The sequence below is a fragment of the Pezoporus wallicus genome, unplaced genomic scaffold, assembly GCF_028554395.1.
Source record: "Pezoporus wallicus isolate ANWC-B61680 ecotype Strahan unplaced genomic scaffold, APGP_CSIRO_Pwel_v1 contig_8110, whole genome shotgun sequence".
Classification (NCBI taxonomy): domain Eukaryota; kingdom Metazoa; phylum Chordata; class Aves; order Psittaciformes; family Psittacidae; genus Pezoporus; species Pezoporus wallicus.
In genome coordinates, this window is record NW_026641787.1 from 98302 (window position 1) to 111575 (window position 13274).

The window sequence follows — 13274 nt, forward strand, 5'->3', positions numbered from 1 at the left end:
GAGAAGGTGAGTTCAGATCGGGCTGTTTGTCTGCAGCACTAGGTAACCTACTTTTATGAACGCTGCCTGGGCAATTTAGTTAGATCAGGGCGATTCCCTGCCTTCATCTAATCGGTGGCCTGCCATTCCCTTTCCTTTTGAGCTCATCTGCATTTAGAAGGTAAACACAAGGTACGCCCATGGTGACCTTTAGAACTGGAAGCCTTTACAGTTTGCATAACACTGCAGATATATATGCCATGATAATAAATAAGCTAGAGTAATTATGGAATAAATCCTTGCCCCAAAGAGATACCCAGATGCGAATGGTAAAGCATGCTGCCAAACAAAGTACAGCTCAACCAGAGAGGAGCATGCTGCAAACACCCAGGGTTTTTGCAGGAGGAGGGAAGAAAGCCTAGCCAACATGAGCAGGCTCCAGGGGCAAGCTGAAAGAAGTCAGAAGGCCAGAGGGGATGAGAAAGAAAGTGAAGGAGACGTTTAATGACCTCCCATAAGGTTGAGGGCCCAAAGACAAGGGTTGTAAGAAATGATGAGAAATGCTATGCCTGCATAAAGACAGTCATGGAAAAGGAAGAGCTGCTTTGAGTTTGACATCCATGGCTCTGCCATTTTCCTGCTATGCTACCTTTGACAAACCACTTCACCTTCATCTGACTTCCCTCCTCGTCTTTGTGCATCTTAGCACTCTGACTTGCAAATTCTTAGGAGTAAGACTGTAATTTCTACAGGCATATGAAGTGCCCACAGCAACCAGGCTTTGAACTCAGCTGGTGCATCTCTATCATGAAGGACAGCAACATCCAACAGAAGATGAAAAGCTATTGCATAGTCTGGGACGTAGGCAAGGCTTCACTGTTAGCAGAGACCGACAGCTTGTACTGTGGGGATGAAGGAGAACAGGATGCTGGAGAGCAGAGGGCAACACCAGCCACTGAGAGCACAGCTTGCTCATGGCAGCAAAAGAGAAAGAAATCTTAAAATCACGATATGTGGGTGGAGGTGGGGAAGAAACAGGCAATGGTTCAGTAGAAAAGGCAGGTGCTATTTTAGTCAGACTGGGTTAATTTCAGCTCTGATGTAACTCCGTGTACGTCAATTTTAGTCAGTTGAATTACACAAAGGATTAATTCAGGTCAGTGAGTTGAGGTGAGAGTGAGTCAGCCCAAAATAAGTTTTGGGGAGTAATGAAAAGATGTGAAACGAGGGCCAGGTGAAGAACTGGAGCCATCTCTCCTGGTCTTGGAGAGATGTTGAAGCGAGGGTGAGGATGAGAGAGGGTGAACAAGAGGGAGCAAAGGTGAGCAGTTCATAGGACCCTGCAGGGATGTTTGACAATGATTTTCATTCCAACTCAGGACAATTTTCAAAGAAAGGTAATTTTCTGCCTGAATTCTGCAGTGTAGTGGTTATTTACCCCTTACTCCTTCTCATAGTCCACCTCCCCTTGCCACTCCTCCAGGGAGCTCGCACACCAACATACCATACTCACTAAGAGATCTTAAAATTAAGCTTTGGTTTTATTTTTTTGTGCGTTTAATCACAAAACATTCCAGGTTTAACCTGAAATGCACTTTGGATCAGGGTTTCACGGGGCAACAGCTGCATTTAGCAGGGAAAAGTGGGTCTGATTCACTCCTGGTACAGCTTCACTGGAGTTGATGGAAATGAATTTGTTCCATTAATTCTCCAGAGACAGCATGAAAGCCAAATGAAACCAGACAGGCCATTTTCAGGCTGACAAATGCATCCACACCTTAACTCTTACCAGCCTGCCCAGGGAACACATGGAAAAATTGTTGGGAATACTTGACACCATCTTTAAGCTTTGCAAAGGAGTGCATCTCAACAACGTACAGGAGAAAAAAGAACGATACCATTGCACTTAATGAAATGAAAACAAAAGATAATTAAGCACATCTCCTGCTTCCTTCCCATTCCACTGTTTTCTTCTTTCCCTGCACATGCTTTCCATCAGTTGGTTTGATGCCTCTTTTAAACTGGTGTTTACTTTCTCATAATTCCATGTACTGAGATAATGTAACATCACGAATCCCTGAGGCTTCAGGTTATGCCTGTCCTCATTTCCCCTAGCTTTTATTTTCCCATTCAGTTTTTATGGTTTTGTTCTTAGAAATCACGATCTTCAATTCTATTTCATTTTCATTCCCTTCCTTTATAGCTTGGCCCTGTTTTAATGCCTCTGTTCTCTTGTGCCTTGTTCAGTGCTTTAGTTGAGAGAAGAAAGACAGTAGGCTATAAGGTTAAAGACTAACCATCTCTTTAACACCTTCCCCAAACTCAGTTCCCCCAGTTTCCCACCTTCCATAAATACTTGGTACTGCACAAGAAACAAACACCCACAAAGCACTGTCGTCTCATATTCAATCACCATAATAAATACAAACTCTCTTCTGTAACATTCAATCATTATATTTAGTCTTAATATCGTGCTTTTCATCTGCAAACACCCACACAAGCATTGGTTAATTTGTCCTTACAACAGCCCAGCAAGGTAGGTAATTACACGTTATTATCTCAATTTTACACATAAGGAAACTCCAGGAGAAATTATGAAACTCCTAACAAGCACAAATACCCACAAAGCTAACGCAGGCGCTGTGTCTTCTACAAATGCCCACATACACACAGTAGTGAACATGCATGTTAATGTACACTGAAAATAAGGGACTAGCAAAATCGTTGTAGAACAGGAGAGAGGTGGTGCTTAACACAGTACATCTACCAAGAAGGAAACTTCTCAGAACATGAGAGTGCCCTGGACAGCGGAGGAGAGGTGCAGGAAGAAAACAGCAAGATCTCTGCAGCATACTCTTTTCTGGACAGCATTTCATGACCTCTGTTTCCTGTGATTAGCAAACGCACAAGGTGAACTCCTTGCCCCCATATACTTCTTCTGAAGCACCACTGAGGTTTGATTTCACGTTTGCAGTTTCACCACTGGTGGCTGCCTTTGTTCTATCGACATTTTTCTGATAAGAAGTTGGGAAAACCCAGCCATGCACAACCCCGAAGTGAGCTCCTGCCATATCTGAAGGCTAATTATTATCCCTTAGTGTTCTATCTCTCTGACTCATCCTACTGCCTATCAAGATGTCAGGATAGGAAACTAATAGACCTTCTGGACCGCAGGCAGCCAGACACACAAAGCCATAGAAATATGGAAGAAACATTAGTGGGAAAGCCAGAGAACGAAAATGAAGACATCAGTAATTAACTCTGATCCAGGATATCCGCAGCTTGTGCCAGAGTATCCTGTGTGCAGCAACTCCCCTCCACCGCAGGGACAGGATGCTCTGTTCCCACCCCACGTGGTACCCCACAGCAGCCCTTGCACAGCAGAGGCTCCAGGGACGCTGCAGAGTCTGTTCTGGAGAGTCAGATCCTTAAGTGTAGTTAGACACTTGAGACTGGCTGAACATGAGCCAGCTTGTGCCCAGGCAGCCAAGATGGCCAAGGACATCCTGGCCTGTATCACCAAATGTGGCAGCAGGGCCAGGGCAGTGATCATCCCCTTCACTGGGCACTGGTGAAGCTGAACCTCGAATCCTGTGTTCAGTTCTGGGCCCCTCATTACAAGAGAGACATTGAGGTGCTGGAGCAGGTCCAGAGAAGGGCAACAAAACTGGTTGAAGCTATGAAGACAGCTGAGAATGTTGGGGTTGTTCAGCCTGGAGAAGAGAAGGCTTCAGGGAGATCTTATAGCAGCCTTCCAATACCTAAAGGGGACCTACAAGAAATCTGGAAAAGGACTTTTTACAAGGACATGTTGTGACAGGACAAGAGGGAATGGCTTTAAACTGGAAGAGGGGACATTTAGGTTAGACATCAGGAAGAAGTTCCTTACTGTGAGGGTGCTGAGGCCCTGGCACAGGTTGCCCAGAGAAGCTGTGGCTGCCCCATCCCTGGCAGTGTTCAAGGCCAGGTTGGACGGGGCTTGGAGCAACCTGCTCTAGTGGAAGGTGTCCCTGCCCGTGGCAGGGACTGGAACTGGGTGAGCTTTAAGGTCCCTTCCAACCCAAACCAATCTGTGACTCTTCTTTCCTCAGTGCCCTTTACCTGGTGGGTAAAAGACCAGACCACTAGCAGAGCATCTGTGTTGGCAAGGCCATGCCAGACTGACATGGACTGCCTGCCCATGTCTGTGCATGTGTGGAGGGGTCCTGCTCCCTCCCTGCCCTATTCACTGGACATGGGGAAACCACACTGCTTCATTAGGAGCAAACCTGTGAGAGGGGAGGGGAGAAGCACCAGGGAGCACTAACAGCGGTGTTACTACTCACGTAGTGGTGCTGCTATAGGTTCTGTAATACAAACAAGTCTTAGAAGGGATTTCAAGTCAAAGGAGGAAATACTTTACTCATAACATGCACCGAGATGTTCAGATGTGTCAAGAATGCCTGCTGCTGTGGCCATTACAGTGATCTCTTCTGCCTCATTTCTTCCTTGTGCTACTCCTGTCTGCTTTCCTGTACCCACCTCTATCACTAGCTGGAAGCTGCAAGAGCTCTGGGGCATTGCCATAATGCCAGAATGACAGGGCTTTGGTCTTGGTCTGGATTTAGTATTCCTAAGTGTTTACAGCAACCTGGGAGTAGTAAGAATAAATACTAAGATACTACTAGCAAAACTTAAAAAAAACCAACCAACACACACACACACACATAATGAGAGCACACTAATTAATGCCCATGGTGTAATGAAACGGAAAGCAAACCTACACACTCCTGAGAGAGAAGGTGATGGGGACAGTGAACTTTAGGAATACTGTAAAATGAATTCCAGGATCATAATGAAGCATTTGAGATGAGGCCAAAAGAACTGGAAGCTACGATGATGAAGACAAGAGCTTCCAGCTAATATGGGAGTGCAAAGGGAGACTGGCGGGATGCAAATAGGAGGTTGATGTGATTGCAGTGCTGAGCCAGCCAAGCCTTATGTATACTAGCAGCACACATCCTATTAGGAAGAGTTTTGCACCCACGCTATAAGTAACAGGATGCCGAACATGAATTTGAATTTTGCATGAAGGAAAGACGGCTGCATTAAAAATGGGTTAGTTGGTCTCAGTTGATGCTCTCTGACTACAACACGTATCTTGTATATGCTAAGTTCAGCCTCTTTGGGACAGCATTCCTCAAAATGTTAGCTCTTCTTTACATGGGGTAGTCATCTATGTACATTCACAACACAGATGTTCTTCTCTGACTCCCTGTGAGGTCTGTTATTTTACACCACAGAGGCCTCCATCAAGCACAGTCTCTTCCACTTCCGCTGTGTGGATTGTGTGCATCCATGCATGATGCTTGGCTTGACCACTTACTGTGAAACAGTCATGCCACTGTCACCAGTTCGAGTTATTTACAGAGCTGTACTAGCTCTAAGTTAACCAGCTGTTTTTCCTAAGTGACGTGTTTCCCCCCATAGACATGGATGGAAAACCCCTTTTGCAGCAGGTTTTTCAATAAGCTAGAGGCTGCAGAAATAAGGAAGGTAGAAACAATAAAGCATAATATGAGGAATACATTGAGAAGAGCTTTGGAACTGTGGTCAGCTTTGTCTGAGTCATGAGAAAAGAAAACCCAAGGCTTTGACCATATTAGACTGTCTTACACAGGTAAATAGAAAGATTCTTTAAATAGATGAAAGATGATAATTATAATTTCAAAGAGGAGTAAATCACTACCCACACCCTTTGGCTCCCTACATGGAGATCTTATCAAATTAAAATATGATCTCTTTGTGGAAGATGGAACCTCAGCTGGCAAAAATGGGAATAGCTCCATGGACTTAAAACACACAACAGTGACTTACTCGGACAAATCTCAGTCCCGCTTCTCTGCTCATATATCCTCTCAGGTGTCCCTCTCCTTCCAAAGTCTCACTCAAGCCTGCATGCACCGTAGCTGCATGCCTCAGCTAAAAATGGGCTGCTATTGAGAGGCAACTGCCTCTAGACCCAGGGAAGCCAGCACTTCAGAAAAAATAGGCTTCATATGGAAATGTTTACTTGTAAGGACAGTAAACACCGCCAGTCTTTTCTTAGTAATGGTATCTCTCATCATAGTGGTTGCCCTTCAATTCACTGACAGAACCAAAGGCTTCAGAAGACTGAAGGGACAGTTGTGACTGTGTTCTCCAGCTTCCCATTATCAAGGCCAGAGTTTTCACCCACTAAATCCAGCCCTCTTGCCAGCCTTAACCTGGAGACTGTGTGGTAGAGACCACAACAAGCTTGCTATGCTGTTCAAGTGGCTACGAAGCTTCTTTTAAATATGCACATTTTATTTTTAATCAGAATTTATATAAAGTCAGTGCAAACCACCCATTTGTGTGTCTTGAAGCCTTACCTCTTATTTTTGGAGCCCTAAATTCAACATGTTTATGACTGGTGTTCCAGAGTGCATTCTACTGTGTAAGTGCTTGTGAAATGTCTGTGCTCTTCAAGTCACGCACATTCTAAATGAGAATATGCAGCTATCATTTCAGTCAGCTGATGCTAAAGATTTAAACTTGTAAGCACTGGTGTGCTCTCCAGCTTGATAAACATGACTGATAGCTGCACTCCACCCAGAAAGAGAAGCATCAGCAACATGTGGCACTAATTTGTCTATTTCACAGGGCAGCAAGGTACCTCTCTTTATTATTATTTCTTTTTCTTCTGAAAACTGTTGTGCATGGTCCATTCCCCCCAGAGGTAATGCTGAAAATAGCTTGAATGACTGAGAATTTTACTATTAGTGACTATTTTAGGAATTAGGGTTTTTTCTGCTTTAATGTACAATACAAACAATAAAAAACTCTTACAGCTTTGTTGTTTAAATGAGAAGGTTTTCTATGAGCTTCCATGGAGGTGATATAGTGTTTGTAGCAGATCTGAGTTCTTTCCCCCTTTCCTGCCCCCACACTGATTTTCCAATCAAGCTTTTAAGAAAAGATCCCCTACTAGTGTAAAGGCATTATGGTAAACTCAAAGCCAACTGAGTTTTCATTTTGCTGAGTCTGCAGCCTAGGATGAGGTGATCTAATAGCTCCTGCTGCCAGGACTGGGAGGTTCTGTCTTACTACCCTTTCTCCTCCTGGCTGTGCATTCCCACTGCTCACCCTGCCTTGGCTCTGGTCCTCCTTATGCTGCCCTCGGTGAGCTGACTCAACTCATTAACCTGGTAGAAACCAAGTGGCTCCTTTTCTGCAGGGTAGCAGTGAGCTGTTAGATTGACTCACCTGCTCTGATGAAATCCTGGCCATTGTTGTTAGCAGACCACCTTCATCCGATAACAGGCAAATACCTGCCACCACAATGGCAAGCTCAGATACGTAGATATGCAGCTACAGAGAGCTGATTCTCTGCTGAACATATCCCTCTTACTCACATCTCTGCCAAGTGAATGTAAAAAGCTGCTAGTTCAGAATGAGCTGTGGTATGCATGCCTTCAGCTCTAATGGAAATCACTTGAGAACAGAGGGCAGTTCCCCAATCCCTTGGTGCTGGTAGCAAATTTGCGGGGGGGGGGGGGGGGATGTGTTTGTTGTTTTTTTTTTATCCTCCCATAAATTTTGATGAGACAAGAAGAAAAGAAAAAAAAGGTTGATGCAGTCTGCTTCTAATCCAGAATTTGCAGCCAAAGTTCTGGTGTGCTGCATCTGGCACAAAACATTCAGTGACGAGGAGGGTCGCTGTAGACTGGTTCCTGCTGTTTGTTATTGTCTGTTGGAGCCACTGCAGTAGAGCTGTTCTTGGAATTTGGCAAGGGAGAGGGACTGGCCAGTACCACAAGGAGCTTACAGTCAGCGTCAGACACACTCAGAAGAGCACAAGCATAAAAGATACAATGCAAATGACCTCTAGATCGGTAGAGAAGGTACCACCTCTTACTCTTTTTTTCCCCCCTTCTTTTCTTCATCTATGGCTGGATATCACTGAATGGCTTCCCACTGTCACCATTTTATAGCTTTAAGTACATAATATCAGACTCATGTCCTAAACTGCATTTTTTTCCCACAGATTTGCTCTCAATTTTTATTTGTGACAAACAAAATGCTGTGGCTGTCTATATCTTTCATAAGACCTGGTGGAAATGAGCCTGCTTGGACTAGCGGGGAGAAGCCACGAGATATCTTGAGATCTTTTAATTTGTTTGTTTCTTCTTCCTCCCTTTGTTGCCTGAGCCAGTTTTATTCCTGCATGGCTACAAGGATCCCTGCGTGCCCGTCATTTGTGAAATTTTGCATTTTCATGTTAGCAGGCTGGGTGTGCGCCAGGTGGCTGTCACACAATGATAGCAGACAATGTGCTTTGAATTTTCCCTCTGCATAAAGGCCAGTGACCTTTTTCTACTCACTTGCCCGTTTCCCTGCTGTCCTGTAGCTCACAGATAAGTCACTGGCTGTTTTCTACGGTCAGTTCTGCTTACGTAAGAAACTTCTTTTGCGTTTGATGCAAATTAAGGCCCCTGAATTCTGTCACATGAAAGCTGCCTCTAAAAACTGGAGAAATTGGCAATGCTCTGCCCTTTTCCTCAGTGCTATTAAAGACTTTATCAAACCTTCAGTTCATGGTTCCCCACTGAAATACAAAGCTTTCAGCAGCCAGGAGTGGCTGGTGTCGGAAGCTCTTTAGTCAATGTGTATGCTTTAACCAGTAAATGTTACTGCCTGGATCATCTAGGGAACACTAATGGTTTCAGCTGATCTCTATGGGGTTTCATTTAAAAGCAGCTAAGCCAATTGCTTTGCACAAGTATTTGAAATGAGATGTCTGCATTTCCATCAGCATAGAGGCAAAACTGGGTGATGGGCTTTCTAGTGTATCCAAGGACAGCAAAGTGATGTACTGCAGCTGCAGGAGGGCTTCTTGGCCACACTGGGCAGGGATGGGCAGCATCAGAAGGAACACCATTGTCAAACACTTCTCACACCTAGCCTGGTGTAACCCAGGCTCCTTGACAGAAAGCTGCAGAAGCAGAGCAAAAGTCTGAGCACAGCCCTAGCCCACATTGCTACATATCTGTCCCACCATACATCCTTGCTGTCCCTGTGATGACACTGATACAAATAAAGACCTGCTGTTTCCTGCTGAGGGCAGAGCTCACCTTTCACCTCAGAATGCAGGCTAAAAGTTCATTCAGACAGGAAAAAGCACAGCTCAGGGGTGCTCAAAACTTACTTTTCTATGTGCAAGTCCAGCTTCCTCCATTTCATTTGTTATAATAATGTTTGCCTTCCCACATGCTTCTCCTACATTTATCTCTGTTTACAATCTCTTTTCTCATGAACTGAATTTCTTGCTTAAGAAAAATACCAACCAAAATACTTCTCTGGGATCCTCTTTAATCCTTCTTGCTTTGGTTTCACAGTGGGCTCACTCAGGATGTGTTCTGGAGGGTTAGTTATTTACAAAACAATGACTAACGCAAGTAACCTCAGTAAACCGCACTGTCATCTTAAGGCTCCTGTCGTACGTTGCTAACACATGCCTCTCTCACGGGCAATAGCATCTGAGGTTTTAACAGCACAGGTGTGAGTGATGCACCGCAATGTTAGTAAAGATTGTGTTACAATTAAAACCTGTTGGAAGAAGGAGCAGGAAGGTTGGCAGGGATATATGGTAGAGGAGTGTGTCTTTCTCTTTTTCCTTATTAAGTGATGTGATCTATGGGAGGTATCATTTCATGGTTAGACTATAGCAGAAAATGGCACCAAGCATGGAAAATATCTCGATCCTATGGCTAAACCACTTCTACCCCAGCAAAACTCCCCCCTTTGCCTACACTTCTCATTCTGTACAGAGACTCCATTGATTTGTGAAGGGCCATGGTTCTTTTCTGTGCTGTTTTGTTGGGAGGAAAACAACTTCTGCTGTGGGAGGATACAAAAATGCAGTCTGACGCCTGTGCCTCCCAGCTGTTGGCACATACAGTAAATGCAGGTAGCACTGGCTCTGCTGTGAGGAGCAGTCAAGGACAAAAGCAAGGGCAAGCAAGACTGGGTATTGCAACCAAAGCTTGGCCAGCTGCACGAGGCAGTGAAGAACATGGCACTAGTATAGTTATCACAGACGCCACGACACCTTTGCCTCCTAGTAATTTTGCTGTCATTAGGTGCTGCTCATAATGGGAAATCATGATTTTACTGTGGTTCTGGTATGTTGTCCATAATTAGCGTGCAGTCCTTTAATGCTAATTACTTTAAATATTAATTCCTTCAGCATCAATTAAAAAATCACGTGAAAATTTACCTCTTCCTCAAACGAATCATGAGTTAACATGGGGGTACTTACAATGTACTACTTAGACATGCTTAATTAGTTAATCTCTGCAAAGGGGTTTCAAATGTGTGAAGAGCTATCAAACTGCTAAGTGCATTATCTGCAATTAATTTTGTGCAACTACATCTTCACTAGCAAGAGGGTCTTTAGAGTGCTGAGGAAAGGAAAAGGAGACATTGCTTCCAATTTTAAAGTAACAAAAAAAAATAATAATTGAAAGATGATTTGACATGGTGGGAATAATTGTGAACATACCATTTCTTCTGTTTCAGCCAGACTTGAATATGAAAGATTCATAATTCGTATCCCTCCTTTGCCTTTTCTGGTTTCTTTGCTTCCATTTTCCCCTGGTCTTAATCCTCTCTCACTGAGTATTAACCCTCTCTCTTCCAAATTTGGTATTGCCTTAGTAAAAAAAAAAAAAAGTAATAAAAATTAAAGAAGAGTGAATCACAACAAAACACTTTTCAAACTGTGGAGTCACTCTCCCTGAGGTTACACCCTCACACCAACACAGTAACAAGGTAGCTTGTTCCAAAAGAAGCCTCATGGACTTCACTTCAAAAGGAGATGCTGAAGTTCCATAACAGAGCTCCTGCCAGGGAACAGGACCAAGTCCAGCCCAGGAAGTCATATGGCATCTTTTCATTCCACCAATGGGGATAAGCTCTTAATATGTCTTTCAAAGTATTCTGTTCTATTTAGAGCTTATATGCCTTGTTAATTATTCTCATTTTACTTCACCCATGAATAACCTGCTTTTAGTAAAGTCCTCTCAAAAAATTGACAATGATTTTTTTCTGCTAATACTCTGTCAAGCTGGCAGCTTTATTTATGCCAGCTACATTGAATTGGACTTTACCAAGACCCTATTTCCTGGATTATTTTTCACCTACTGGGACTAACGAAAGGTAAGAACATTTTTCTTGCTGGGTTTGATTTTTTCTTGTAGAGTTTTTCACTTGCCTTTTCTTTCTTTCCCACAAATGATAAATAATCACTTCCTTGCTGACTGCCAAGGTCCCACATGTTGTGAAAAATTCAGGCAGCTTGTGTAATATCAATTTGCCTGAGCAGTGGTTATGCAGCAGTGTCTTCTTCACAGGGTTTGGATCATTTTAAATGTGCATTTGCAGTATATTTGTATCACGTCTGGAATTCACTCAGCAATGTTTTGAAAACCTATTCATTTCCCTTGTTTCATTCAAAAGAAACTGGAACAGAGAACAGACTGCTTGATGGTCACAAATTTATTCTCTGCATACTGTGAAGTAACAGCTTAACCTGTTGAACAAGGCATTTCACTAGCAAGTCAGAGTTGTGTATAGTGATCGTGAACGCCCCACATTCTCAGGAAAGAACTTCTGCCACCAAATCTCTCCGAACCCTCCCCAGTTCAGTTTTATAAAAGGAATCAGCAAAGGATATTCAATCCAGTGGATATTTAGTTGAAGGGCCTGACCTGCTCTAACCAGGATGCCTAACACAAGCCTAGGTACCTAAGAGAGCAACTTGAAAATGGGACAAATTGTTGCTATGGGGTGCAGAAAGTAGAGCAGGACTATCAGAAGAAGAAAAGAAAGTAGCTTCTCACTCTCCCATACCTTCACCACTTTGTTTGTACAAAAGCTTACAGGATCCTTTCCCTTCATCTAGTATATCCATACAGTCCACACCCACAGAAAGTACTGCAGGGGTAAATCAGAAACTATTTAGAAAAGTCAAGGCTGCCTTGCACCTCAGCCTAAGCCCCCCCTCATTTTCCTTCTCTACCTGAAGGATTAATGTGATTACCAATGATTGTTTCATTCACTTGGGCATTCCTCCTGCCTCTGAAAGAAAGGCAAAATAGAGCCTTAAGAGACTCTGAGTGCTACCAGATTTGAAAAGAACAGGTAGAGATGCCTAAATACTTAAGCCTGACTTGTCTGAGGTGCATTTCCACAGAACAAACCTAACTGCAGGAAGTTAACAATGCTTAACTAAAGAAGTGGCAGGACAGGGAGGATCCAAAAAGGTCCCAATGAACAGTCCAGGATTTTTGCTTCCTCCCCTTCATGAATGTGAAAAATAGAGGAAAAAAAAAAATTCTATCCTCTTTAAAGAGTTCCCTTTCATACCAATATTTCAAAGGATCAATTGCCAATAAATTAAGAAAAAAACAAAACCACCATTTGTCCTGAGGGCAAGGGAGGATGCACACCCTCTCTGTCCATGTCATGTCAGAAAAGCAGCTCCAGTATGGCCCTCTGGGGCATTCTGTGCCCTCACAGGAGCACTGGTGTGACATAGTTGGCAGGAAAGAGACCCAGTTCCCCACGCAGACGTCCTTTCCACCATGATGGGTTGGAGCTGTCCAGGACCTCTAAGATGTCTCCAGTGCGGAAGCCCAGCTCGTCATGCTCCACAGCATCAAAGTCATACAAGGCACGGACCCATAGCGTTCTCTGGAGATAGAAACAGACAGGAAAAAATGAGCCAGAACTCTTAAAGATCATCCTCCTGTCACCCCTTTTATGCCCCAGTACATATGTTCACTATGAGAGGACAAACTACACTGAAATTAAGACCATCTGGCAATTAAACCATGAAGTGGTCAAGATGCCAGGAAGAAGGACTCAATTTACTGGTACACCCCAAGGGATGGTGCTTGGCTCCTCAGCAGCCTCGCTGAATTCATGGGTATTTGCACCATAAGGTGAAAAGTCAGACTGAGAGCAGGTCCTTAGAAAGTAGTGTTCACATGGCTCCTTCGGCCTGTACGATTAGGTTTAGTAGCCATGTTTGAATCCAGGTATAGGAGTACAGAATCCCTGCCTGATTCCTGCTGGGCTGTACACTTATCAGTGAATGGCTCTACATGGTGAGTTGGTGCTGGTACACATATAGAAATGTGTCCTCAGCAAGCAGAGGAGTATGAGGGATACATCAACAGAACCAGCACACAGGTGAGTCTAGCAAACATTGTAAAGAATCATACTTGCTC

The 13274-nt window shown here is 43.8% G+C and overlaps 1 protein-coding gene across 4 annotated transcripts in view; it reads right to left on the minus strand.

Annotated features, from left to right (window-relative positions):
* Positions 1 to 11571: 11571 nt before the first annotated feature.
* Positions 11572 to 13274, minus strand: part of GRAP2 (GRB2 related adaptor protein 2) — a 110673-nt gene continuing 108970 nt past the window's right edge. For 3 of the 4 annotated variants that reach the window (XM_057425363.1, XM_057425364.1, XM_057425360.1), the window contains one exon: positions 11572 to 12735. In XM_057425363.1, the coding sequence (XP_057281346.1) occupies positions 12556 to 12735 (180 nt within the window). In that variant the 3' untranslated portion in view covers positions 11572 to 12555. The remainder of the gene's footprint in view (positions 12736 to 13274) is intronic. The other variant, XM_057425362.1, reaches the window with a different exon arrangement.